General features: G+C 43.7%; 4 protein-coding genes across 7 annotated transcripts; 3 read left to right on the top strand and 1 right to left on the bottom strand.

Annotated features, from left to right (window-relative positions):
* Nucleotides 1–1,795: 1,795 nt before the first annotated feature.
* On the top strand, nucleotides 1,796–10,625 carry LOC125016258 (tubulin polymerization-promoting protein). 2 transcript variants are annotated; one of them, XM_047598624.1, is made up of 5 exons: nucleotides 1,796–2,176; nucleotides 2,777–2,857; nucleotides 3,237–3,572; nucleotides 8,349–8,502; nucleotides 8,595–10,625. In XM_047598624.1, exons 1-5 carry the CDS (start codon nucleotides 2,160–2,162, stop codon nucleotides 8,802–8,804), a joined length of 798 nt encoding a protein of 265 aa, XP_047454580.1. In that variant the 5' UTR covers nucleotides 1,796–2,159; the 3' UTR covers nucleotides 8,805–10,625. The 2 variants fall into 2 exon arrangements, with proteins under 2 accessions (XP_047454580.1, XP_047454581.1); XM_047598625.1 differs by having other exon boundaries at nucleotides 1,798–2,059.
* Nucleotides 9,812–16,187, bottom strand: cep72 (centrosomal protein 72). 2 transcript variants are annotated; one of them, XM_047598623.1, is made up of 14 exons: nucleotides 16,064–16,187; nucleotides 14,609–14,736; nucleotides 14,248–14,440; nucleotides 14,058–14,166; nucleotides 13,322–13,470; nucleotides 13,179–13,237; nucleotides 13,043–13,085; nucleotides 12,601–12,732; nucleotides 12,342–12,514; nucleotides 12,137–12,230; nucleotides 11,876–12,054; nucleotides 11,656–11,782; nucleotides 11,465–11,576; nucleotides 9,812–11,385 (listed from the first exon to the last, which is right to left on the bottom strand). In XM_047598623.1, exons 3-14 carry the CDS (start codon nucleotides 14,420–14,422, stop codon nucleotides 11,325–11,327), a joined length of 1,413 nt encoding a protein of 470 aa, XP_047454579.1. In that variant the 5' UTR covers nucleotides 14,423–14,440; nucleotides 14,609–14,736; nucleotides 16,064–16,187; the 3' UTR covers nucleotides 9,812–11,324. The 2 variants fall into 2 exon arrangements, with proteins under 2 accessions (XP_047454579.1, XP_047454578.1); XM_047598622.1 differs by lacking the exon at nucleotides 16,064–16,187 and adding an exon at nucleotides 14,949–15,222.
* On the top strand, nucleotides 12,408–18,712 carry LOC125016261. Of its 2 annotated transcripts, none has more exons than XM_047598627.1 (3): nucleotides 12,408–12,548; nucleotides 16,450–16,551; nucleotides 16,803–18,712. In XM_047598627.1, exons 1-3 carry the CDS (start codon nucleotides 12,498–12,500, stop codon nucleotides 17,340–17,342), a joined length of 693 nt encoding a protein of 230 aa, XP_047454583.1. In that variant the 5' UTR covers nucleotides 12,408–12,497; the 3' UTR covers nucleotides 17,343–18,712. The 2 variants fall into 2 exon arrangements, with proteins under 2 accessions (XP_047454583.1, XP_047454584.1); XM_047598628.1 differs by lacking the exon at nucleotides 12,408–12,548 and adding an exon at nucleotides 16,259–16,380 and having other exon boundaries at nucleotides 16,469–16,551.
* Nucleotides 18,713–19,006: 294 nt separating this feature from the next.
* si:ch211-257p13.3 (kinesin-like protein KIFC3) lies at nucleotides 19,007–27,748 on the top strand. Its single transcript, XM_047598621.1, has 20 exons — nucleotides 19,007–19,223; nucleotides 19,446–19,565; nucleotides 19,787–19,883; nucleotides 19,988–20,142; nucleotides 20,257–20,509; nucleotides 22,378–22,550; nucleotides 22,790–22,855; nucleotides 23,101–23,238; nucleotides 23,346–23,543; nucleotides 23,635–23,808; nucleotides 24,355–24,502; nucleotides 24,614–24,744; nucleotides 24,835–24,946; nucleotides 25,039–25,220; nucleotides 25,301–25,405; nucleotides 25,495–25,625; nucleotides 25,712–25,832; nucleotides 25,922–26,051; nucleotides 26,236–26,465; nucleotides 26,558–27,748. Exons 2-20 carry the CDS (start codon nucleotides 19,467–19,469, stop codon nucleotides 26,681–26,683), a joined length of 2,769 nt encoding a protein of 922 aa, XP_047454577.1. The 5' UTR covers nucleotides 19,007–19,223; nucleotides 19,446–19,466; the 3' UTR covers nucleotides 26,684–27,748.
* Nucleotides 27,749–27,902: the final 154 nt, after the last annotated feature.

Raw genomic sequence — 27,902 nt, 5'->3', positions numbered from 1 at the left:
TCTACTGGCCGATCTCCTTCCATTGAGAATGAATAGCATGTTTCGGTGATGGTAGCGTATTGTTGCTATGAATAGACGCAGTTCAAAATGGGTCAGTTTATGGTTAAAGCACTCATCTGTACAGTGTATTGCCAGAAGGCAAGTGTATGTAAGCATGCTGTCATCCAGTCACAGATTTGTCTCTGGAGATCTGCCCTTAACCAAATGGCTTCTCGTTTGTGTACGGTAAAGTGGGGCAGAAAAACAGACCAAGGCAAAACTGTTCTACAGTGGTTGTGCTTTCCTGTTTTTATCATGACCAGAAATCTGGTCAAGTGCAATACAATACGGACAGCGCGTTTTCTTTCATCTCAGTGTGTGTTCTGCCACTGAACTCTGTGTTAATGACCTCTCTCCTTTATGTGTTGAGCACGATGCCGTTTGAGGGGGTTTGTTGGACGGAGAGCTTAGGCACTTGAAACTACTGGCAATATATTGGTGGAGCAGATAGTGAAAAGATCCCTTTGTGTGTCACAGATTTAGCCGCCGTCATTGACGCACAAAGGAAAACACACAGCGAGTAGCAACTCTATTGAAAGGATGTGGATCCCCACAGAAAGTAAAGTCAGTTACTCAGTGTGGGCTTTACAGGAAGCAACTGTATTAATCTTGGTTTAAAAACATTAAAACCCAAACAGTACATTAAACTGTGGTGATACAAATGACGTTGCTTAGGATTGTCGTTGTACAAGTTATTAATTGAAAAAAACACAGATTGTGTCGATTATAAAGTAGGTAGAATTCCCCAAAAAGGCCGAACTGTGGTAAATAACCAGTTAATAATTTAAGCTGCTCAAATCTTATATAAACTGTTGGTCGTACTAAACGTTTAAGTGTTAAGATATAAACCTCTGGCCCTGGGAAACCATGGTGGACTTTTTATACACTTAAAAGATATGTTCAAATTAGCTGCTTTGCAAATTAGAAACTAAACCATAACGCTATGTTGCTAAAAAAGATACTCCGAGGCCATGTCAGACCATGAAATTGGCATAGTTTTGTATTTTATTGTTGTGAAAAACCAACAATCTGAAGAAAAGTTTACTCTCTTGTCCACTGTGTACCAAGATATAAATCTTTTACTGAGTAAATGTACAACCTTATTTATATTACAATGTACAGATAGACATTGGGCTTTAAGTAGTTATTAGATACTGAAATCAAAACTGTGACCTGCATATTGATTTATTTCTGTTATACAAACAAGTGAAATACGATATAGAAATGTATTTTAACTAAGATTTTAGAACTACTAAGAACTACATCAAATATTTTTGCATTTTGCCTTTATTGGATTAGTGAGATACAGAGAGGACATGAGACTGGATCCTGACGTTCAACGAGGTTCCTGATGGCCAGCAGTCTAGACATTATAAGGCCACCGAGTCTACCTTTAAATGACTTGTATTTTCTACCTCTGGTGCGTATACTTCATAACCCTGAAGCTGCAAATGGTTCCTTATCTTATCTTCTCCTTCATGTAATTATAATTTGCACTGTACTTCATTGGTTGCACATTGAGGCTTCAGCAACCTCCGTCTCAATTGTCTTGGCGCGAGTCGTCGATGACATATGACTACAGAAACCCTGCTATCAATAGTGGTACTCTGCGATGTCACCATGTGCGTATGTGTGAAGACATGGGCATGGGTCAGACAGAGAAGCCACTCGCATTGGACAATGGATTCCCAGTGTCCATAGCTCTGAATGCCATTATTCATACACATTAATAATCTCTTCTTTTTCTCCCCCTAAGGACTGACATTCTGATTATAATGGCTTTGTGCTGGGTTAGCCTTTTGTGCTGGAAAACTTGAACTTTTGTACTTACTGTATTTGAGTGTCGCCTTTACTTAGCGAGGTCGCATTTGTGATTATTGGCCACTGGGTTGTGGAAACAAAACCCTTTTGCTATTGCCACTGCCACTGGGGGTGAGTGAAAGCACTTCACTGGCGACTAGAGGGAGCTGCTATAATTTTGCAAGCAAGAGGCGACGGCTGGACACGGCGTCTCTCTCTGGTCCGTATCCGAACTTAGTAGCAAGTTGTTTTAGAGACTTTGTTGGGATGTACCTTGCTTGCCATGGCAACACATCTTCTTTAAGGATGCTGAGCTAAGTATGGGAACAGCTGAAAGGTGAGCGGAAAGCCAGCACTTGCTACAAATATAGTGCAGGGTCACATTAGCTTTGCAGAAACAGATGAATGACTGCTTTGCTTGATTATGTGAAGCTGCCTTGAGAAGGAGAAATGCTGCTAATGGATATATTTAGCTACAAACTGGGGTGATGTGTTAAAGGAGAGTTCCCTGAACTCAGACCGTTGCACGGTAAGCAAGTGTAGCCAGAGAAGAGGTGTCACAACAGTAGTGTAGTAGCTAACTGAGAGTCATTTGGTGATAATGGTGATGTAGAGGATTTAGATCTTTTGAAGCCGTGAGTAATATTCAGTCCACCTTAACGGTTCGAGTTGAATAGCTCTCTGATTATGTGTGTCAAATGGGATTAATGTGATTGTGTTAGTGTCACTGTATTATTAATTGTGTTTATATTAAGGACACAATAGTGTGATTAGACGGTGACGAGTGTCAGCGGAATATTCTACTTTTGACCTAATGTTGTGTTAATTCCCTTTCTCCTTGTTTTTATGTTCTTCTCTATCTTACATACTTTGGCACGCTTGTTTGCACAGACACATCCTCTCACACTGTTCACCTCCATTCTCATCTTTTCCACAGCACCAAGAGAAAACAAAAGTCAGCTTATTCAAGCACCGTACAGAGGGAACCAAACTCCTGCACAAGCATGGCAGACCACAAGTAAGTTTCTAGCGGCCGTCTACGGAATATACAGTGCGAGTCTCCGCTTCACATTTTGTTCCAATATCCATCTGCTCTCCCGTTTCTTGGTTTGAATTCAACCGAGGTCTATTTATAACTTTCGCTCTGCAAGAAACGCGTAAGACATCTGCCCATTCACAGGCATCATGAGCACACATCCCACATTATTGCCTCTGATATGGAGGTTCCTGACAAAAACCTGATTAATAAGTTGTGCTTTGGCCCAAAGGCATAATAAACAATTTACTTTGCATGAGTTCTTGAACGTCCAGATGTTGGTGCTTTGATTGTTCGATTTTCTCTGAATAAGTGATGCTATTCAGTGAAAGACCACACGGCTGTATTTTTCCGCTTCCAGAGACAACATAGACGACTTCAAGGTCCAGACAGCCAAGCACCCTAACGTCGGCTCAGCCCCTTTACGGCCGCACAGTGAACACTCCAGAGACCGGACCTCCAAAAGGCTTTCGACTGAGTCTAACGGGACCAGCGAGGGAGGCGTGGGCTCGTCCACGCCGGTGGAGGTGACCGCATTGGAGGAGTCGTTTCGGCGCTTTGCCATCCACGGCGACACTCGCGCTACCGGCAAGGAGATGCACGGCAAGAACTGGTCCAAACTCTGCAAGGACTGCGGCGTGATTGACGGCAAGAACATCACCCTCACCGACGTGGACATCGTCTTCAGCAAAGTCAAGTAAGAAATGCACCAAAAACATGTAGAATATTAGATCAGGGGTTTTCAATGTTTTTCACGCCAAGAACCCCCAAACTGATGGGGAAATTAAGTAATGATCCCCTACCTACTATATATATGCTCTATATTAAAGTCAGCCCAGTACTAATTATTATCATTTTGCATTCAGTATTAAGCCATTCAAATAACACACTGTAACACTGTATATGTTTTTTCAAACATATACAGCAGTAGGGTGAGAGTAATGTCTTTTGACTCCATTTATCCCTTTACTAAGTATGTTAGATTCATGTTAATGTGTATTTAAAGGAATTTAAATTTGCAGGGGGAAACTGTGAGGGAAAATTTTAAAAAATCTATATAAAAAACGTCTAATCAATCAAAGATTTTGCAACCCCCTTGTTGAAGCAATTATTCTTGGTCCTATACACTACAATTACAGTTGCCCTACACTGTAGTTAATGTAGTAGTCCTTAACTCATCTGCCAATATCCGGGTCAGCTATGATCTCATAACAGCGGTTCCACATGACCGTGGTGATCTTTTACTACAGTACATAGATCGGGTTGTTCAAAAGGCCACTAGTCACGTGGAGTTCAATCTTCTTGCACCGTGGAGGACAACAAAATGTTTTGCCATTATGCTGTAGTGGATTAAGGAGAATTTAGATAATAGAGGTGTTTCGAGGACACATTAAAGGAAAAAGGCATGAACTGTGTTCACACAAGAGGCAATAAAACTATCTGGACGTTACACAGCGAGCTGGTGTTATCTGTTTGTTAATGTTTCATGAGCGTCAGTAAAATAAATTTGGTGACATCATATCAAACCTCGACCATTAAAAGGCACACGGGAATGCGCAGCTGTTGTACCTCATTGCTTTCGTGTAGTGTCTTAAAACATGCTGTGATTTCTGTTATTAAGTCGACTCGGTTGGAGCGGAGTCTGTCGGGGGGCAGCAGCCAGAGCCAAAAGGCCAGGATGGTTCATCTTGTTTTTCCTTAGGTTGGACTGATCCATTATTTACTGCTTGATATGAATGATATAGAGTCTGATAACAAGCTCTGACCTCAATATTATTTGACCACTGGAGAAATGTTTTTTTCATCTGCACAGCTGGGCCTGTTTACCGAGGGTGTATTAACACCTTGATTGATGAGTGTACTTATCATCTCAACCATATGAAGTCTTTGTATTACTACTGCGTTGCTCAGACACAGAATAAAGCTGTTGTAAGATATAGACGGGAGAGGGCTTTTACAATGTACTTATTTTGCTTATGCTTACTTTACATTCCCCCTACAGTTGTTTTTATTATTATGTTTGAACCCAGGTGAGTGAAATGAATAAGAATTATTCTGCTAGACAGCACCAGAGCTGAGCCACTCATCACGTCCTGTTGTAAGAATGGATGGAAAATATCTGCTTCAGAGACTCAAACTGATTTAGTCCATTTTCCATCTTCGGTTCACACATAACTATAGTTCAGTCACAGCAGGGGACTGTATACGCGAATGAAAACACACTGAATGCGACTTGGTAATGCACCTCATAGTTTTCTAAATTAGAACTTCCTACAAGCAAAAGTGCAGCGCAAAAAGGTGAAATCCAGGCACCAGGCATCCGGAAAGCAAAAAACCAAGGTACACAGAACCAGGCAAAGCAGGCAGGAACAACACACACACAAACACACACACACACAAGGGCTGGTGGGTTAACAAGATACAGGTGAAACTAATGAGACACAAGACACAAGAGGAGGTCAATCACATAATCAATGGAGGGAATACACAGACAGGAAGTAAAGAGGGACACCAAACACAGTGGAATAAACAGTCAAAATAAAACCAGGAAAAACAAGAAAAAGCAAACAGGTTGACATAAAATGTTCTGAAGTCAATACCATGACAACTACCACTATAATGGCACACTCTCAGTGCTCAAGTGAAGTTTAGGCAGGATTTGACTGCATGTTATACCAAAACAAAAACAGTGGATATTGCAGGCGCCATAGAATTAAGACGCCAGGAAAAAGGCCTTAAGGGAGGGGCAGGTTTTTATAGCTCTGACAAATAAGCACCCAAAACAGCTGGTCTTCATCAGTGTTATTGCGTTTCTGTTTTTGTGTTTTTACCTCAACACCAGCTCATGACTGTCTAAACAAAATAAACTATATAGCCTATACAGGTTGCTGATTGTAACCTAAAGTAGGAGGAATCTATTTTTAAAAAACTAGCAAAAGATCTAGAGTGTAATTAGTCTACCCCAACATTCACACACTTAGTCTGATGATCCTGGAGCCTCTTTTTGTAAAGATTAGTGTCTTGGTCTTCCAGAAAATGTTCCACAGCGTCATCATCACGGTCTCCTATTGTCGCCCCCCACCTCCACGGGTGATCTGACGTAGGTAGCGGACTTAGGCCGATGTCAGTTTTCTCCTACAACGCCGCCTTTACCCGAATTACCCGTCACAGAAACACCACAGAAGTTATTCATTTCACACATTTTGCGTAATCACTCAAAGAGTTGAACTGAACATGCAACGAGATCTCTTATCTCTTTATCGTCACAGTGAAACGATGGTGTGGCGCCTGACCGGCAGGTTTAGCTTCTTGGGCGTGAAAATTGTCAAAATACATCCAGTCATTGGTGCCAAGAGAAGTTGGGAATGAGCGACTGCTAGCAGCTAAGTGTATCTTTTAGAAAACAAAACAAAAAAAAACTCAATCAAATAAACGATCAGAGCATTTAAAGGGTTAAAGATGTGCAAACATCCAAGCATTCCTTCGGGAGTTTCAGCTGTCAGCCCTTCCAGTGAGCTTGATTCATGTCCTTACATTTGTTAAGCCAAAGAAGTGTACTTGTGTTTTGAGTCACCCACATCAACGCCTTCCCTGTTGCCATGGCGACGGCTGTTTACGAACATTTTTCTTGGCCGGGCTAGAGACGGAGGGAGCGAACTACATCCTTCTCCACTGGTGGGCAATATTTGAAAATGTGCGAGCAGTACGGTTCAACCACCACCACCGAGGCTCAGAAACAAGTCTGTCCCCTGTGTTTTCGCACATGCTTTTAGCGGCGGATCTGTGCAGTGTTGTATACATTACATCCCGGGATGTGAGCTCGGCGTGCGAATTCGCAGCCTCTTGTCAGAGGAGTCCTGTGCGCAATGGGGATCCCAGAATGCAAGAACGCGTTTTGAGCCAGACTTTTGTTGAGGAGGACAGTGGGGTAAAACCTGAACATAGCCTGTGGAGCGCGTTCACTTCAGAGCCACCCACAGGATTAAAGGAGGTACAGAACTGGAGGAGGGGTGGTTTTTGACTCCAGGCATGACAGAGCAGAGGGGGTGCTTGCACATGAAAAATTAAACATGCTAATGAGCACTCGTTAATGGCTGTATGACTGAATGAATCATTGCTTATCTGGGTATGGAGGTCTCCTGCTCCACATTGAGCTTTAGCGTGAGCTACCGACGAGGTAGAAATCTGCCATGGATTAATTAATTAGTTGTAACATCTCATGGTGGCTTCGGCCTTGTTTCCTCCTCAGTGAACGCGATAATAGGCAGCGTAGGATCATTTTGCCACGGGACAGACTCAACCAGCTCCTGTATCATCCATATGGATCACGCGCTGCAGATGGTTGAACTATGTAAACAGACAGCGGATCATCCGCTGCAGTGTCTCAGGCTAAAATAATTTCTTCTCGCCCTTTGACCTTTTCCCTTTTTGACCTTCGCGCAGCTTCCTTGGATTCAGATTTACTGTTTATTTACATAGCTCAGCCGCTTGAATGCTTCGGGGAGCTGAATAAGACAGCATGGAAAGATCAGCTGAGGAGACACAGTTATCTTCCTCGGACAGAAGCAGCAGCTGAAAGTCGAGTTTCCCCTCCGACAATAGACAGCGCGGAGCAAACGCGGAGGAAGGGAGCCCTCAAATATTCAACACTGATGGATTGCCCAAACAGAGCTGAACGGCCGCTGAACGAGCAAAATTAATAATAAACCTCTGTTTACTGTAGCTTGTTGCTATGGCAGCAAGTTGCCCGGGGAGATTGTAGACTTTATAGGTGGTTGTTTAGGTGATTTGTCACCACAGCAATGGCTGTTTGTGTTTGTGTTACTATGCACTTTTCACATGGAAGTGAAACAGGCTCATGGCCAGTTAAACAACTGGAGCACTCTCAGATGGAAAGAGATTGATGATGATGATGGCGATGATGATCCGCGCTCTGGTATTTTTCGGCACTTGCGGCGGTCTGATCGTGTAAATGAGGATGCAGTCGTTCGCAACGCCCTCCCCGGGCCGCCCAGTGGCATCCGGCAGGTCAAAAACGTCCCCTAGAGACAGCTCGGAGTCAAAGACTGCTCGAGCTTCATCTGAGCACAGTGTGATGGATGAGACGGAGAGACGGTTACAAATACAGCGTGCAGCTGCAAGTGCGCCGGGGTTGCTCGGACGACAGTTAAGCACCGAAAAGCACCGGGAGACGAGATCCAAACAGTGAAAGTTTTCTCATTGTTTATCCCCGAAGGATACCATCTCCATGCCGTGTAGAACATCTGCCACACTCAAGTGGTCACACATGGCTTTGTGTACACTACTGTCTGCTCTCGTTTTAACCTCTCATACTGCGCGGAGAGGCCGCGGAGGAGACCTGCTGATGAAGCAAACCTTAATAAGACGTTTTCACTTTTGAAGGCACGCTTGCATCTGGTTGGGGTTTTCAGGCTGTGACGGGTGCTAAGCTCCCTCTCCTCCTGTGTTTTAGGAAGAAGTCCTGCCGCACCATCACATTTGATGAGTTCAAGGTCGCGCTCGCAGAGCTGGCCAGGAAGAAGTACAAGGAGAAGCCCGGAGAGGAGGCCGAGGCCGAGGTCTTCCAGCTGATTGAAGGGAAGTCGCCCGTCATTGCAGGCGTCACGGTAAGTTCTCACCTGGAGGCTTCGCAGGGTTCTTGTGTTTGTTTCACCAGCAGTCACAGCTGACACGAATGTTTTGCAAACCTCTTCGACAGAAAGCCGTGGCCTCCCCGACAGTGAGTCGCCTCACGGACACCACCAAGTTCACAGGGTCGCACAAGGAGCGCTTCGACGGCACCGGGCGCGGGAAGGGTAAGGCCGGACGAGTAGACATAGTCGACACATCCGGATACGTCCCGGGATACAAGCATCAAGGGTCGTACGAAAAGAAAGTGAATAAACCCACTGCGGGCAGACCCATGTGAGGGCGAAGATAAGGAAGCAAAACATCTGAGCGTCTACCAGGATGATTTTCTATTAAAAGAGTACTCATAGAAAGCACAAAAGAATAGGATTTCATATATTTTTCCCACCCATCTATTTTGTGTGAGTGTATGTATGTGTGTGCGTGTGTGTGTATGTGTATGTGAGAGAAATGTTTTTGAGTTCCTCTCTTTGTCAAGTGTGAGAACTGGAAAATTGTTTACATCTATTTTTACTAAGTCATCACCAGCTGGTACATTCCTGTCTGATAGCAAGTTACTGCCAAACACTGAAGAGAACAAAACAAAATGCTATGAATAAGGAAGCTTTGTTGTTGCCTTATATGATATTTATTGAGCACAATGAGCAACACGCCAAGAAAAACAAAAGTGGAACAAACAGAATTAACAGCATTGCACTTTTTTCTAATGTCTATCCCCAGACTTTGCGGTAGAAAATGCATTTTTAATTTGTTTTTGGGGGAAACGGTGATTTCAAATGCAATTGGCACAGATTCATTTCTTCTGAAAACGGTTCATTCTAACTTCGGTGTCGTTTGTCTGTGATCTGCACTTGTCGACTGTCTTTTAATAATCTGCTGTTCATTTTTTTTTTTTGTCGTTATTTTGTAAGCTCACACTGTCATTTGAAGAATTTGCCTTCAGCTCAAAGCGAGAAAATATTTTAAGGGGTTTTCTGAGATAAGTTTTAAAAACATTTTGCGTCGAAAACTGAACCTTTGTGACCAAGACATTTTTTCCTCTTTTGTGGCTACGTAAAACAAAAATCAACAGCTCTCCTGCGCAAATTTTACTGCATGCAGCTCTTAATTGGGTCTCCTTGCTTTGTTTAATAATCCACCGCGTACACACAAATCCCTTTGCTAACGTGCATTTTCGAGTAATAAATCGGTGAATTCAGCTGAGGGGGGGAGGGGACTCTAATCACAGCAGACGAGCTCGGTCGTACAAGATTGTATTTTTAATGTTTTACTTATATAATTTCATCAGATTTCTATACAGTAGTTCTAATATATTTGTGGTAAGATTGTGTATATTCTAAAAGGTTTTAGCCACATGGCTTAATTTAAAACACTGGCTTCTTGTTCAGTCCTTATTTTTCCCTGTATTGCTGTACTTTGTGCATGTTCTGTATATTGCATTTGATTCAGAAGCATATAGATGACAGTAGGAGTCACGTCTTATGGAAACTACTGTGTGGACAGACTACTGGACAGGCTTAAATATTCTCTTGCTAAAAATCTTAAGTGATGAATTTGTGATAAAAACTTGTATTGCTTGAATTCAATGTGTATCAACTCGTACATGTACAAAGTCAGCTGTCCTCTAATGCTATTCTAGTCGTATGATTTAAAAGTACCTGTCGTGCGTGGCACCGTCATACGAAGCACAAATCTGAACTGAAACCAAGCAGGGCTTTAATGTCTCCTTACATACTGTATCAGATAAAGGGAAGACTGCAAGCAAGGAATAAACTTTTGTAGATCATTTTTTTTCCACACACTACCTGTAGCCTCAGCTGATGAAGAATCATGCATCGAGTGCAAAACTAGCAGCTATCGGCGCGATTTCTTTTTTTTTTGTGTTCGTCTGCTGCAGTAGTGCGATCCGTCTTCTGTGCTTAATGCCAAATACTGTGCACCTTTAATGTGGAGGAACAATTTTGTCTTTTTTCAAATAACTTTTAATGTACTATTGTGCCCCAGTGCATGCAGCGTGTTTTTTGTCCTTGTTTAGACTTCTTAAAGTGTGTTCATGATTTGTAGTGCATTATTGAAAATAAAAAACAAACCGAATACAGTACGGGGGTGTCAAAGTGTGTGCTATATTCTTATGGCTTTTCTGGGATCAGTGTCGAACTCCACGCCTTTAGCACCAACCAGTGACCTGTAACGTTCAGATAAAAAGCTATATTGCCTCTGTAGCACTGAAATTCTAACCTGGTGTGCTAGGTCTCGTATTAGCGTGTGTGTGCAGCTCTCCAGCCCGAAGGCAAAGGCATAAATAAAGTCACAGTGCAGCTGGAACCTAGACGCTTTCATTCCACTGCGCCATACAAAGCAGACGGCAACGCAACTGACCTAAAAAAAAAAAAAAAAAAAAAAAAAAACAGAGAAAGAGAGACTTTCCACAGATCCAGAAAATACATTACGACCTTCTCACTGACATTTTCCCCCTAAAATCATTTGTTAGCATAGCAGCCTTGTCACACACTTATATACAAAGTTTCCTGAATGAATTGCTTTCCCCCGTTACCGTTTACATCAAGCAAACAAAGCCTATACATGTTTTCTCTGAAATAATAAACACTTAATTCATCAGAAGGGGCAAAAATGAACACACACACACACACACAAAAAAGTACAATGCAATGATATAAATAAAGTAAAAATACATTTAAAACAGCGCGTAGCTGCAGGAGGTCGTGCTCGTGAGAAGCTTGTCACAGTCTCGCTCTGGATATTTTTTTATCCCCGTGTTCATCTCTTCATTCAAACTGCTTTAATGTTCCCCGCTTCCCTTGAGCTCGGCCAGCAGGCACTCGTTGGTGGCCACCAGAGACCTGCAGCGCACACAGAGACACAATCATAAACAACCAACAGCAGGGCTCATTTAGATCTTTGTTAGCGGTGTCTTCTTACCTGTGGCTTTCCTGCAGCATATTTGACAGGTCCTTCACTTTCTCGGCCTCTTGCACTTTCTCCCTCAGCCCCTCGATTTCTTTCTTCAGCTCCTCCACTTCGGTCTGAGCCTCTAAGGATGAGTAAGCAGAAAGTATGACACAGCGCCAGCGGGATGCCCAGGCGTGCCTGCTACTGGCATTCACACCCACCTCTGATCTGAGTAATGGGTGAACTCTTCATCATAGATTTCAGATACTGCCGCTCTAACTTGATGAGCTGTTTCTGCAGAGCGACATTCTCCTCCAAGACGATCCTCAGCTGCTCATTTAGTTTACCCTGCGTAAGAGTGAACGCAAGAAACGGAGCTCATGGACGCTTTCGTGGCAACCTAAAGCTCGGTGGCGTTTTCTAGGGTTCAGACCAACTCACGACAGCTCTGCGAGATTCCTCCAGCTGAGCAGAGAGGTTACGAACTTCAGATTTGTGCTCTTCCTCTCGTGCCGCAGCCTGGAAACCCAGAGCGTCGACTTCCCGTCTTAGGGTCCTGACCTCAGCCTCCCGACTGGAAATATCGCTTTCCATCATAGAGAGAATCTGGACTGCTTGTGCTAGAGCCAAAAATAGATAGGAAGACATTCATTATCTACAGGCTCTTGTAATGAGATATCACATTCCCCAAAGCTAACTCACACAGGAAGTTGTTGTTATGATGCAGAGATCGCTCTCCCGTCCAGTGTTTGTCCACAAGGTTGAGGAGCATCTCCAAGGGTTTCCTATAACTACCCTGGGAAAGGAATTCGGAGAGACTGTAAGTCGATATGAGAATATAAATAGCCCCAGATGAATGAGGAATTAGTCAGTGCACAAATTATTAAAAGTATTAACTAATGCCAACCCTTTTTTTCTTCTCAGGCAGGCTAGAGCCCCCTGCTGTCTTGTTCAGGCTAGAGTACGTCAGTCTTGGAGGATGTAAGATGGGGTTAGAAGGGTCTGAGAGATTCAGACCGGGACGTCGTGGACTGGGAGGCCGGATATTAATGAATGAAGGACTATGACGGTGACTTTGGTCTGGAAGAAATGTTCAGAAATGTATTCCATTAAGGTGAGAGCTAGCATTTGTGGATATGTATGAATTGTTAACACTTGATTCTTACCAGGATGTGGAGTAAAATGACCTTTGGCTGCATGTCTCGTCTGTTTGGGGACGTCCTTTTGCTTTTGTTTTCCAGACACCGATTTACGTTTCTCTATGTAGGGGCCAAAGGACACTTTGGGTCTTTCAGTCACTTTGAATGGAAAATTACAAAGAGCACTGATGTTAATTCACTTCAATAGAGGCACAGTCTTAAAGTGGACGTGGCCTCTGTCTCCACCTAGTGGTGGCCTTGCACATTCAACAATTGAATAAATAAAATCAATACGCAAAACTTATGGAACAACAACTGAGATTAACAAGTTCAAGGTAAGAGTATTTGTTTTAAATAAGCCCTGGTTATTTCAATTAAATACTGCTGCAATGTCTGTTCTAATAAATCACTGACATGTAGATATCTGTAAATAGGACAGAGAGCTACAACAGACAGTCTGTAAACTTACCATTTTTGGTGGGAGGATATCTGAGGATAGATTTCGCAGTTTCCTAAAAAAAATGAGAGGCATAAATAGGCATAGATACCTCTTAATGTCAGTGTTTACCAGTGATAAAATTCAACCTTGAGTGAAATAAAATCACCTGTTTAGGTGTTGAACTCCTCTGTTCAGTAAAATCACTTGAATCTTGTTCTTTGGGTCCTGAAACAAGATGGTTTGACTCATGAATACAGGTGATCTGTTTTTTTTAATTAAAAATTAGCTTTTGACGTTTGGTCATCTCACCTTCTGTGTCCTTGTGAACGGAGTCGGAGCCAGTTTCACTTTGGCCTCTGTGATTTGCCGCAAAGTTCAAGACAATATCATGACTCTCAGTCAGGACAGAAAGATTCTTGGTTACACGGTTAACCAGAGCCAGCCTTTGATCACTGCTTCTAGAAACAAACACAAGAGCAAAGATATGACACGAGCAGAAAGAAGCGAGGAATAAAGACTTGACTAAACACATTTCCATGTCTACATTGTGGATGCTGCTTTTCCTGTTCTAGACACTAAAGAACAATAATTTCACTGCATTTTCCATAAACGGCTAAACTGGATGCATAAAACTGCATGAATTTAGAGGTAAATCTCTGTACGCACAAAGACAAATTCATAAAAACCTCATTTACACAAGATTAGAATTTGTAAATCATTGCGGACATTTCCATTTTCCAAGGTCAGTCATTTCCTTACAATCAAAACCCAACAATGACGGAGCAGCTATCACTACACACAACATTTATGCACAACTATGACTATTTATAGCAGCCATGTAACTACCTGATCAGATGCACCTGCAAACCATCATTATTAAAACATCAGAAGGATAAGAAAGAAAATTTAAAAAAAAAGAAAAAAAATTAAAGAAAATCCCAAATCTTCTATAGATGCAGTTACTGTAGAATACAGCATTTAGCACATATGCATCGGTCTCCAGATGTTTGCACCACTATCGAACAGAATGAGCTGTCCAGCGTACCTTTGCTCTTCAATCCCATCCTGAGAGGAGCTTTTCTGCTCTGGGAGAAGATCAGAGGAGAACTGCAATATGGCAGCTTTGCGCTCTGTGTCTCTGACCGAGCAGCTGTCTGGAAAGCAATGAAGAACTCTTATTCATACAGAAACCATGTGAGATGTGCAGACTCTAGGATACCACGGCCACATCTTACCAAGCTTGCGCAGGTTGGGCATGGCATGCACCAGATGGGGGCGGTAGTTGGGATAACTCTTGGTCAGAGGGTTGAGCCTGATGTCCAGCTCCTTCAGAGAGGACAGCTCGAACAGCACTTTGAGCTCATCGAGGGAAGGTATGCAGTTATAGTAGAGGATCAGCCTCTCCAGCATTTTTAGGTGTTGCACCCCCTGAGGACAAACCACTGAAGTTAAAGCTGCGGTTGCAGCCACATCATATTACTAAAGAGGAAATATTGACCAAAAATAAAACTTTTTTTGCTCTAGTGTTTGATCATAAATACCACGCTTTATATACAGCCACTCTTACACTTAAATAATAAATGATCTCGAACAAACCTCAACACAGACGAGTGCATTGCAGGAGAGATCCAGAGACTTCAATCGGACGAAATTATTCAGAGCATTTCCCAGATGTCCAATCTTCTCCTCATATGTCCCCGGGAGGCTCAATGTCCGGACGTCGCCTGTTAGACAAGCAGAGCAATAATATTTGAGCTGGCGTTGAATTCGTTGTTGTTTGCAGCAGCTGACGCACAGTTAGTGCTAGGTTAGCTCTCGTTAGCTTTATTCAACGAAGTTCCACTCGTTTTCAACAATTACGAAGTTAATATTTGAACCTTAAGGTCTACTGGTAGCCGTCCTATACGACGTGAGTATTAAGGCGAGATAACGTTACCGAGGCACGGATGTTTTAAATGTAATCTGTCTCGTATCCATTGCTCTGTTAGTGTTGTCAAACACTCCGCCGCCGCCATACTTTTCGAACTTTTGTTGCCTTCAGGTTCTGCCGGAAAATAGGACTTTCTCAGTGCCGTTGAAAAAAGCGACACTGCAGTGACGCTATTTTTGTTTTTGTTTTCTTCACAAGTTGTATTTTACTGCTCTAGTTGGCAGTGCTAGAGCAACGATAAAGATCCTCAAAATCAGTTCCCCAGCCCTACAACTCCCCAACCCGTAAGCACCGCAACGGACGTAAATGAAATAATTACTCGCAACACTGTAAGGAGAGCCACAAAGACCAAAATTGTTCCGTGAGCGATTTTTGCGTGTACAGTATCATTCCACAGAAGAGAAATCAGTTATTGTGCATCATTAAAGTATACATTGCATTAACTGAGTTGGGTTATAACACATGTTCCTATATTGTTGGTTCTTTCGTGGTATTTTTTAAATATAGTATGCTATCATAAAGATGTAATTGTAATGTTTTGATTTCAGGAAAATTCGAAATATATGAATGTTTCACTTTGCCTTGTTACTGAAAGTATTCATTACAACAGGGTTAAGATACTCGGTTAAAAATCAGAATAACATTGCATCACGTCATTATCTGTAGTAATTATTATACACAATGAGCGACAATAAGACACTCTATTATTACATTAGACAGCCTACCATTGAGATTGGGGACAAGATGAAAGCATTGGTAATTTAAAAATTGCGGCTGCATAAATTTGTTAACTTGAGCAATGCTTGATTCTTTTAATTGCTTGCTGTTATCATCGTCTTCTGTTCTTTTTGCTGTGACGCAGATAAATATTTCGAACCCCTCTGTAATATTCACATAGAATATCTGTCTGAAATTAGTTTATATACGTGCCAACGATTAAAAATAATCATTTTAAAAGGCTGGCTACACCTTTCTCACTTTTTTATTTAGACATTTTTTTTCACTTAATCGTCATCTGTGGTAACTGACAATGGGAGTTAAGTAATAATAGAGTAGTAATACATTTTATTTATAAAGCACTTTCAATTTAAAAAGTGCCACAGGGAAAAGTAAAAACTAACCTTTTTAAAAGCGTCCATTTGCGAACTCTCGTCAAAATTCGGACAACACCGTCCTGGATGAATTGTAAATCTTAAATGTGAACATTATAAAACTGTCTAAGGCCCTTGCTTGATCCTATCAAATGTGGTGATTATTTTGCTGGGATGTTTGTAATTTACGGTTAACAGTGAATGCATCACTTGGAGCCTGCGCACTGTCAAACCCCGGACATGTCACGTGTCACAACAAACGCGATACTGTTTCTGTCTCAGAAGTTTAGTCTTGTTTTCTGTGTGTTTAACTATAAATAAATATTTCAGACAATCAGAAACATTGTGTAAGTTCGTTAGTTCACAAAAGACAAGTTTATTAGAAGCTTATTAACTCTCTGTGCGGATGTTTTCAGGCCTGTCACTCGTCCTCAGGATCAATGGCGTCCTGTGTCACATCATGTTGTAACTTGATCCTGTCTGCCACAGCGCTCTACTCTTCCTATAAACTGTTTAAGGTGGGTATTGATTTGAAGTGATTCATCTGAATTTGTAACTTTGGCTCGCAGTGTTTCTGTTATAGGCATTATTGACCATTTAAGACTTAGGTTAATTGAGATTTAACCTTTGGATTCGTTTTGTATTTCAGCCGACTGGTTTTAAAATGACCAATATTTGAATGAGAAGTTATTAATAAATAGATCAACCACGGATTAAACTTCCTGTTTTGTAATATTGCTGCTGCCTGTGCATTCACATTTCTCTACAGAACCACAGAGGCCCCTCCGTTGGCTTCTTCCTACTCGGCCTTTCTGCAGCCCTCTGCATCGTGCATCCCTCCAGCTCAGCCCTCACCTCCCTCCAGAGAGATGCAGAGTGGGCCGGCGAGGTCCTGGCTCCAGTGCTGGTCTCCTTCGACTTGCTGTGGCTCAGTCAAGACCACAACACGGCACACATCCTGCTGTGCGGCTCCTGTCTGCTGCTCGGACTCTCGGACTGGCTTTCAGCAGATGCTTTCCTGGTCATGAATCGCTGCCTGGGCCTGTCCTCTTTGTCCTGCTCCCTGACCGTGTGCCTGTTTGCCGGGAACGCTTCAGGGGCCTTGGGCGGCGTGGCCCTCAGCCTCCCGCTCCTTGTGTTTCAGAGGGTCGGAACAAAAGCTTCTCCTTCGCTCATTTCTCCAGCCGCTACCATAGGACTGACGCAGTGGCTTTTAAAAGGGTCGTTGTCGATAGGCTGCTGGGCATCGACGCGGGCCCTCGACACATTTCTGTTAGACGTGACCGACCGAAGTAACATAGGCTTTTAAATTTGATGTGATGATGTGTGGACAGATTCTCTACTAATGTCTGTGTCAGGGGGCCACCAGGTGACGAATTGAACAAAACTAAATGTGCCTAAGTTGCTTAATAGTTCAAATATCTGGTTCTGTCTTATCAGATGGCAGCAGTATGCTGCTTTTCCCTTTGCTACAATATGCGTCATGAACTGATTCTGACGTCTCCTAAGGCGATGACACGTTTTTCCTATTTTCTGGCAATTAATAGATTAAAAGATTAATAACAATGTAACCGATAGACAGTGAAATAATAAAAATAAAGTGACTTTTAACTAGGAGATCAGGCAAAGTAAAAGCATAACGTGGTTCCATACTCGAATGCTTTTGCAAACAGCTCTAACAGCGTTAAATTACAAAGTTCCACATTAAGGTTTTTTTTTTCGTGTCATTAGCTGCTAAACCGAGGCTTTGGCTGAACTCCAGCTGACCTCCATATCGGTAAAAGCACACGGTCACACAGATATACTTGAATTTACACGAGAGGCCGTGGTAACGTTCGGTATCAGCTGTGGTGTAACAATAGCCCTTGTCAGCATACACCGGGGTTGACTTCATGATGTCATCCAATTTGCTGAAGCTCTCATGCATGTGGTCATTACACTGAATGTTAAGCAGGGCCGTACTCTTAGATCACGGAGACTCTGCACACACATCTCCTCTGTCAGTTTTAGTGTGATGGATTCTGGAAACATCTCGCTGCCTCAGAGTCTTGGTGATATTTGTTCTGCAGCCTCAGCAGCATCACTGTAAAATATCTGCAGTGGTCAAAGCCGTTGGCCGAGCTCTTACATCATCCTCACTGTTTGATATGTATCGCTGCACTTTTTTTTTTTTTTTTTTTTTTATTGCTTCCTTGGGTTGTAGCAGCTGTAATTGTTACCTAAATGGTGATCACCTAAATGAGGCCCGTGTGCCCACGGTGTTGTCCTTGCAGGATATTGATGTTCCTGACAGAGATCTGTTGTGGACACTGCAGATTCTCTCTCAGGATTTTAGGGGTGTGAGCTGCTGCCTCAGCAGCTTTACTGCAGTATAAGTGTCCGTGGCTCTGTGCCTGTCTCTGGTAAATTACATCGCCTTTATCCAACTTCGGACCAGAATTAAACAGTGATACTTTTGAACATGTTTAACAAACAATTTTGGAGAATTGTAGTTGAACCCAGGATGATCGTGATAATTGTGCTGCATCTGTTTTCATATGATTTCTGGCATTGAATGTGACATTTTGTACTTTTATTTATCAAGTTACTTGGTTTGTTTTTGTTATAATGAATGTGAATATTCACTAAGAGAGAGTGTTACTAACATACCTTATTACATAAATAAACTGTTCATCAGTATCTGTCTTGGTCTTGTAACTTTACGACTGTGTAACTATTGTATATTCTCTACATATATAATCTTATATACTAATTACCCACGGTAACAGCATGAACACATCTAAATATTTGCAGGTGCCTTATGTTGGATTGAATTTCTATGACCTGGCACACCTCATCCAGCCTTTGACTCTGGGGGCTGCTTGTATTGCCACCAAGCCCTCCAGCTCAGTCAGTCGTCTTGCCTGTCCAAATCTCTCTCTCTTCGCCACTGCAGCGGATCAGCGGAACTGCACTGAGCATGCTCGCTGCAGATGCAGCCTGTAGATGGAGCGAAGTGAAGGAGGAGAGAGAGGTGCTGAAGGAGTCACACAGAAGCTGCACGCAGCACTGAGATGCTGTTGCAGGGCTGAGAACACAGGGCTGCATGGAGAGAGTTGTCAGTGAACGGCACAGGTGGAGCATGGGAGCGGAACGCAAATGACGGGGGTGTCAGCTTGTCGTCAGCAAAGAGGACAAAGGGTCTGATAAGGTAGGGAAGACGAATCGTTTCAGTATGGAATGGTGTTACCGTGAAACAAAAAAAAAATGTTTAACCTCTGGAGAAGTCCTTGTGTGTCTAGACTAGTCTTACTGTTGTGCATCCATTTTTAATCACCGGTGTTATAATTAATTTGATACATGTTCTTTTTCTCGTTGTGTTGCTGTCATTTATAAAGGCAGACATAATCAGTGAGTCACCTTCCATTTACAGGGACTCCTGGACAGCGTGGAGATGTACGCTTTCTACTCCCTTTTAGTCTACATCTTCTACACTGTCTTTAAGAAGGAAGAGGATGAAGCCCTGGAGGGGGCATGCGGAGCTGCCACCGACGTACGTCTGGCCGCATCACATCCAGTCAAGGGGGTCTTCCGTCAGAAAAAAAGGATATAATGTGGGGGAATGTGCATGTGTCAAACTGTAGGCTCCCGTTAAAAGGAACGCACAGATTCATCTTCGAATTGCATGTTTCCGTGCGCATGTCTGGATGCAGTGTGTAAATATTTTGCCTGCCTGTGTTACTGTCTGACCCTCATGTATGATGCTGTGCTCAGGAGCCAAGGCCTGTTTCCATGGAAACAGGGAGAATGAAGAGAGATGGCCACACCCCCAAAATGGGGAGAAAAGCTGGTGCTGGCCTGAGTGAATCAAGTAAGTGTTCAAATAGCTTTTCAGAGGATTCTATCCAAAATATGTCCACTATGTGATTAATCACTGCGCACATTCGCTGACACTGATTATGTGATGTCATCCAGGCAGTAGCAGCGACAGTGACGAAATGAGCGATGAAGATGAAGACGTCGACGGCCCTGACATCCCTGCATGCACTCCCCTCGCTGCCTTTTTGTCTTTCAAGCAGGAGACAGAGAAGAGGAGAGCCTCCCAAGTTCAGCCGGAAGCAACGGGAAAGGTAACAAAAAGTGTGTTGTCACCTGACGCCAGACAGCAACAGAAGTGTCAGTGTCCCAGATAGGCATCGCGCACTGTTACTAAACTTATGTGTGTGTGCTTCCCCACTGCACAGTTGGCAGAGTCTCCCCTGATGGCGGTGATGTCCCACTTGCTGAGTTTTCTGGAGCAGTACTCTCACTTCCAACAGCTGCAGCAGCAGGCCGACCAGTACCGGGTCCAGCTAAAGAGGCACCGCGTCCAGCACCGGCGTCAGATGAAGGCCCTCCGCGCTTCCTACCGTCAGCGCCTCCGGGACAAGAACAGCATCATCAGCAGCCTGGAGGACGCCATCAGCCAAGAACAGAGCCCAAGCCCGCTGAGCGAGGGTGAGAGAGACGGGGAAGGGTCTGGGATGAGGGGGAGGTGGAGGAGGAGGAGGAGGAGGTGTAACTGGTTGGGAGGAGACAGTGGAGAAGGGGGAAGGGAAAAGAAGGTGCACATTTCAATGCAGTGTACGTGAGGATCATAGAGAACAGAGAGAGGTAGAGGTCACGGTGCTGTTTTGATAAATGTGGACTGCCTGGTGTTAAAAGAAGAACAGAGAACTGACTTATGATAAAAGACTCCAGATTGTATGAGATCAGCTGGTGGATAATAGAAGACGAAACAGAAGTACCCCGAACAAAGAAAAGACGCAATTGTGTGTTATATTAAGGTGCATCCCATGGGGCTTTGCAGTATATGTGAGAAAGGTTTGTGCGCTCCCATCACTCCTTAAATATGAACAAGACTGAGAGGGAGAGACTATTTAAAGCAGGGAAGAGAAAGAAATGGTGTTTTAAAGCTTTGCGTGGAAACATATTACAAGAATATTAAGAGCAGCGGAAGAACAGACCGTTTCTGGCGTCACAGAAGCCAGACAAACACTAAACAGCTGACCTCAGAGCTTTAGATGTTGGTGTCTGCTGCGTTTCAGATACGACCAGATGGTTCTTGTGACCTCAGAGCAGCTCCACTATATTATCTATCTTTGCTGTGCATATGTTCAGCTTGTCGAGAATCACATAGCTCCATGAAACTGTGGGCAGATGCCTGACCTGAGGATGACTCACGCAGCCTCGGGGGAAGAAGTCAGTATGTATGATAAAAATGTATGATAACTCAAAGTAGGTTATATGCATCTCTGCATGTAGGCAGGTTTAAGCAGATGACCTCAAGTGCGCTGAGTTTCATCAGACATAGATACACGAGTCTGTGGCCTGAGTACTTGTATCGTGACTCTGGGACTCCCTGTCGTGAATAAAACATGGCTGGTAGTGATGTTTTATTCTCTGTGAATGCACTTACAAGGACTGGCACATGCTGGGCAGCACGTGTAAACGTGTAGGGCTTAAAATAGCCCGAGGTCCATGTCCCACTGTAACGAGGCCGTTTGGTTTGTTTGTTTGGTGTAATGCAGCGTGCGTCTTCGGTATGTCGACCTCTTTTTTTTTTGCTTTTTTTGTTTTTTTATCTGAGGTGTGACCTCATATTCAGGAAGAAAGGTTTGCGCTTTCGTTAAGCGGGCACGTTTATTTATTTTTGTCATCATGTCTTTCAGTTTAGAGGAAATATGTTTCAAATTTAAAGTACCTTCAGAGATCACAACATATGTATTCATACCATCTTCCGTTTTTCTTTCTGGCACCACCACCACCTCTCTCCTTGCGCCATTGTGACGGAGGAAACCTGACATGGCGTGTTGATAAAATTAGCCTAAAGCCCTGCAGTGAAAATCAGAGTTGACGGAGCCTGATGAATCATTGAGGGGGAGGAAAGTGATTAAAATACTGATGGGCACGCTCCTCAGCTTCTTGTTCGGGCACGGAGGAGGTTGTTGCGTCGCAGAAATGTGAATGTTTGTTCTGCACGTGAGCCGGGCTGCGTGTAATAAATTGCAGAAATCCTACTGAGGTCTCTCGAGTTACTCGCGGGAATATAGAGTAGAAACACGATAATAACTTTACAGCAGCGCAGGGTGAATACTTGGTGCGTGAAAGAGCTTTAAGTGCATATTTAATTCTCATTTATTCACAAGCGAGCTTTTAGATGGACGGCAAAGTGGCCTTGAATAAAAAGATTATATATGGAAAACAGATTAAAAAGAGTTCAGAGGGCATTAACTTGAAGTATTTCTCATCTGAATCGGAATATTTTTTTGTTGCTGTTAGCTCTCAGGCCAGTGATAATAATAGCACCTATTTATGTGCCCCAGGTGAGTCTAACAGCGATGCAGGGACACAAGCGGGTGTCCACAGGCTGGTGGAGTCTCTATACGGCCTTCAGGGTGAGAGGAGCAAGCTGAGGGGAGAACTCCGCCTTCTGCACTCACAGCTGGAGCAGAAGGAAAGAGACAGACACTCTCGTATACAAGCCTTTCAACAACAGGTGACAATACAGATAAACGGCTGCTTGAGTCGATTATTTGTAACTGTTATTTCACTTCATGTCTTGCTTTAGGTCATGTCCATAGACCTAAGTGTATAAGCAGGTGGCTGTCGGGTCCTGTGTTCTTCTGTGTAATCTTTCCCGCACCCTCTTGCAAAAAAAGATAATGTATCTGAAGAGACAGATGAAATTAAATGATACTTGCTTCCATTCTCAAAAACTGTCCCAATTTTGCACAGATTGATGAGCTCAAGAGCTGCATTGAAGAGCGTGAGGAGGAGCTGACGAGACTCAAAACGGCCACTGTAAGTGCTGGAAACGGTTGATTTAATCATTTATTAAGTCTCCATCGCCCTCCTCGTCACCTCCACTACAACTACATGTAAAAATAGATGTGCAAATGCACAGCTCGTCACCTTAACACCTCAATTATGAATTGATGAGGAATCACGTATCTACAAGGATGAATATATATGGGGAAATAAAAAGGAGAAGTATTTTGGTTTTGATTCGTTATGCTGGACCTCAGCCTAATGTTTCATTTCCTCAGGGGGCCACGGACTCAGAGAAGCGGGTGCTGTGTCTGTCAGCCGAGAACGAGAGTCTGAAACAGAACCTGAGCGTCACCCAGGGGCTCCTGCAGCAGCTCTCGGCCATCCCCTCCCAGTCCAGCACCATGCTCATCAAGGTGAGGGGCACCAGCATAGCCGAGAGCGCTCGAAGGCGAACATTAATGCTCGCTTTACTCGCGCCTGAAATATTTATCGTTTTAAGCCGCTTTGTTTCACGTGTTAGGAGAACGAGAACCTCCGCAGCAGAGTGCAGCAGCTGGAGATCTCTCTGCAGCAACGCGTCGAGCAGCTGTCACATCTGGAGCGACAGAGCGAACAAAGCGAGTGGAGGAGAGGAGAGGAACTGAGGAAACGAGAAGACAGAGTGAGGGAGCTGCAGCTGGAGTTGGACAGGGAACGGGGCAAGGAGCCAGTTGTGAAGGTAAATCCTGACCTTAATCGAGGGTGTTGTGAAATGAACTCGAACGCTGGCGTGTGGCTTTCACGCTGACGTGCCGTGTCTCCTCTGCCAGTACGTGACACAGACCGTGGAGGTGGAATCACCAGCCACATTAAAGCAGCTGAGCAAAGCCAGACAGCGGAACGAGCTGCTGTCCCAGAGGCTGTCCAATCAGAATGAGCAGTGCAAACAGCTGGAGGAACAGATCAGGAAGTCAGATGAATACAGCTGTAATCTGCAGCACAAGGTAACCTAACCGTAACCCTAACCCTAACCCCAACACTAACAGAGAACACAATTTACACTGATGCTCCCTTGCATAATATGTGTGACTTGGTTTATATTTATATATATATATATAATATATATATATATATATATATATATATATATATATATATATATATATATATATGGAAATACTTTTGCCAAACCAGTTTTTGTACAACAGCAGCAAGCGCATTTTATGCTGACAGCAAGGTTTAATAGTAATGCTTAATATCCATCAGTACGCAAATTATTCCTCTTGGCAGATACCGAGAGTAAATACCAGATGCCAGATCAACCCTAATTAAAAACTAAAAAGCGACTGAACTGTTCAAAGCACTGTTTTTAGAGAATAGATGATCAAAGAAGAGAACGGCAGAGAGAGAGGACTTTTCCACTTTGCTGCTGGAAATTCACAACTTGGATCAATTTCATTGACAGATGAACTAATTACACATCTAAAACTGCACAGTTTGGAACAGCCGAGCTGGCAGACTGACAAACCGCTGTGCCGAACCTTTTGCAGATTGCTGCATACGAGCGAGAAATCAGTAAGCTGAGAGAGGAACTGTTGAAGGAGATTGGACACTTGGAGGAGAGGAAGGAGGAGGCTGTGAAGGCCGCTGCCAGCTGCTCGGCAGAACACTTTCAGGACCTGCAGGACCAGTTCTTCGGTGCGTTTCTGAACCTCAAAAGAAAAAAATCTTGGGCATCTGCTCACAATGCAGTCAAAGTAAAATGTCAGTCAGTCTGAATCTATATGTTTTTTGTTTTTTTCCCCCTAGGTCTGCAGAAGCGCCTTACATCACTCCCTCCCACTCTACGCTCCATGAAGACAGACTACGCCAGTCTGAGGAGCCAGGTTCGGAACTTCTCAGATTTTTATGGATCTGCTATCAACGAAGCAAAAAAACAGGTAGCGTCACATCACATCACTCATTTAAACGGGCATTTAGAGGAAATAACCATCTGAGCCTGGTAAAACTATATTATCTGTGCTTTGCAGATTTCGGCAGCTATTCATGAAATGTCTGAAGCCAACAAAGATCTTCTGGAGAAATATAGGAAAGAGGTGGCACTGCGCAGAAAGTACCACGAGCAGCTGGTGGAGCTCAAAGGTGACAAAACTATACAAGGAATGAATGCACGGCAGAATGTAAAGTCTGCGTGTGACTCGGCTGCACTCTTCTTCTTCTCTTTTTTTTTTTAGGCAACATTCGCGTGCTGTGTCGAGTGAAGCCTGTGCTGAAGGAGGACCAGCATGAGGAGGGCCAGTCCGTGGTTGTGACGACAGACCCCCACAACGAGTCCTCGCTCAGCGTGCTGAGTAAAGGAAAGGGTCGCATCTTTGAACTGGACAAGGTCTTCCATCCACAGGCCACGCAGGAAGAGGTAGACACAAACACAAATGTACGAAGGAGGCATCATTGTGACAAAACTTCTACAAACAAAAACACATCTGGTTTCATCAGGTCTTTCAGGAGATCGAACCCCTTGTGACGTCCTGCATTGACGGTTACCATGTCTGCATATTTGCATATGGACAGACAGGCTCTGGAAAAACCCACACTATGGAGGTATCCTCTTGTCATTTGAGACATTGATCGTCGCTGCCTTTGTTCCTATCGGGTATTCAGATTTGTGAGATGCATCCTTTGATTTCCAGGGCAGTGTGGAGAACCCGGGCATCAACCAGCGGGCCCTGAAACATCTCTTCAGCGAGATCGAGGAGAGGAAGGACATGTGGTCGTACACCGTCACAGTGAGCTCTGTGGAGATCTACAACGAGGTGCTAAGGTGCGGTATTCTGCTTTTTTGTTTTAATTCCTTTAGCAAGCATTTTAGCCGAGCAGCTGTTTGATGCTAATGTTTTACTTTTTCAGAGACCTCCTGAGTAAGGACGGAGAGAAGCTGGACATAAAGATCAACCCGGACGGGACAGGGCAGCTGCATGTGCCGGGCCTCAGGGTCATCGAGGTTAAGAGCTTTCAGCACATCAAGAAGGTAACAGATGTTAGCCCGCTGGAGGTATTTAATAAAACACCATTAGAAATATAATTACACTGATGCTGATGGATGTTGCGCTCATGAAGATTTTAGCCACAGCCAGAAGGAACCGGATCACCTTCGGCACGCAGATGAACCAGCACAGCTCCCGCTCCCATGCTCTGCTTTGCATCACTGTTCAGGGCACCGACCTCGCCACAGGATCCAAAACCACAGGTCAGCCAAGCGTGTATTTAGTGTGATTTTAAGAGAAGGCCTCCTTAGGAGGACCAAACATGAACGTAAGTGACGGTGGGTCAAAACTGTCCCCACGATCGTTAAAATGAGAAAGAGTGTAGAAGAGAGCAGGGAGGAAATGCGTGATGTCTGTGTCATTACACCGTCACTCTTCATTTCCCAGGCAAGTTGAATCTGGTGGACCTGGCTGGCTCAGAGAGGGTTTGGAAGTCTGGTGCAGAGGGAGAGAGGCTGAAAGAGGCCCAGAATATCAACCGCTCCTTGCTGGCACTGGGAGACGTGATTCAGGCCCTTAGGGCTCGGCAGACTCACATCCCCTTCAGGAACTCCCGCCTTACCTATCTATTACAAGACTCTCTGGGCAAAGGCAGCAAGACTGTCATGGTGGTGCAAGTGAGTGTTCCTTTGACTCATATTCCTTATAAATATTATAAATGCTAAGCTCCTACAACGAGCCTCACTCTGTTTACATTGTTCCACTGAAGGTGTCTGCTCTGGAGAGTAATGTGGGAGAGACGCTGTGCTCTCTGAAGTTTGCTCAGAGGGTGTGCAAGGTGGAGCTGGGCCCTGCAGCCAGGAAGATTGAAGCCGGCGGAGGACAGTGCGACTGAAAGCTTTCGCTTCGTCGCTGAATGAAGCCGATTGCTTCACATCATATCGCTACAGCGTCAACAAGATCAGCAGCAATCCTGCTAAAGGGCTAACCCTGCGGAGGTCTTTAATGAGGATATTAGCCTCCTCCTCTTTGCCATTTTCTGCTTCTATTAAGTGATAACCCTTTATCATCGGATAATCTGCATGCAGGAGTATTTTCTTCTTCCACTCTGAGTGCCAAAACAACCTCTCGACTCCCACACAGTCTACGATTTGATGCTTCCTTGAACCACGGCGTCTCAGTTTAATTTCATCGAGTGCTAATTTTATCTCCAGAGTAGATCCCATCCTCAGCGACCATCACAGTGTTAAGAGCTGCATCATGTTCAGACAGGTTCAACCAGCTTCCAGCGCCACTCTTCAGGTTTTGCAGTATTAATCATTCCGCTTTAAATGTCTGTAGTTTGTGAGCTTCATTGCCAGCGTGGTATATTTTTAAAGGTTGTAGTGTGTAGGAGAACATGTTTCGTAGCAGAAATGCGGGCAATCAACATGTCAACGACACTTAAGTCACATGTTCGCGTAGTTTTCGTGAATTTCAGAAGAGCAATGATTGAATGCTCCGCCTTAGAGCCTTGATTATTTGCCTTTTGAAGACAGAGGAAGGGAGCAGGCGGCCTGTATATAACGAACGGTGCAATATCCTCTCCGGAGGAGAGAGAGTTTGGGCCTACGTGGACAGAAGATGCACTTTATTGTGAAAGAAGTGGAGCGTTTCAGTTCAGGTGCTTGCAGTAGATATCACTAGTGAATGTCATACCAAATACAGCGTACTGTTCGTATGTGTTCCTCTATTTATCACCCACACCGGATCAAAACTTAACCTTTGATCCAAATGTAGCAAGACACTGATGTTGCGGTTGAGTGCATAGGGGTCACTTCATCATAAGTAGAGAGTGAGTTTTCAGACCATTTTCTGAATAAATATTATGTATTATGTAAAATGAGTTTTTTTTTTTTCTCTTATTGGATGCTCTGTGACGAAACTATTAGAAAATAACAAGTCATGCAACTTAACGACATCCATTTGAAGTGAGTCATTTCCTGTCTTAATTTACTCTTTTCCTCGTTCCTCAGTTTTGTATTAGTTTCATTTTCTTTTCCATTTTTAACATTTACCTTAGTAATTGGATTTTGAATTATGTTCATCGACACGAACGAGTTAAAAAGAAAGTC

The sequence above is a fragment of the Mugil cephalus genome, chromosome 11 (genome assembly GCF_022458985.1).
Source record: "Mugil cephalus isolate CIBA_MC_2020 chromosome 11, CIBA_Mcephalus_1.1, whole genome shotgun sequence".
NCBI classification, from domain to species: domain Eukaryota; kingdom Metazoa; phylum Chordata; class Actinopteri; order Mugiliformes; family Mugilidae; genus Mugil; species Mugil cephalus.
Note: the sequence above shows the minus strand (reverse complement) of the source record. Positions and strands in the feature narration are given on the sequence as shown.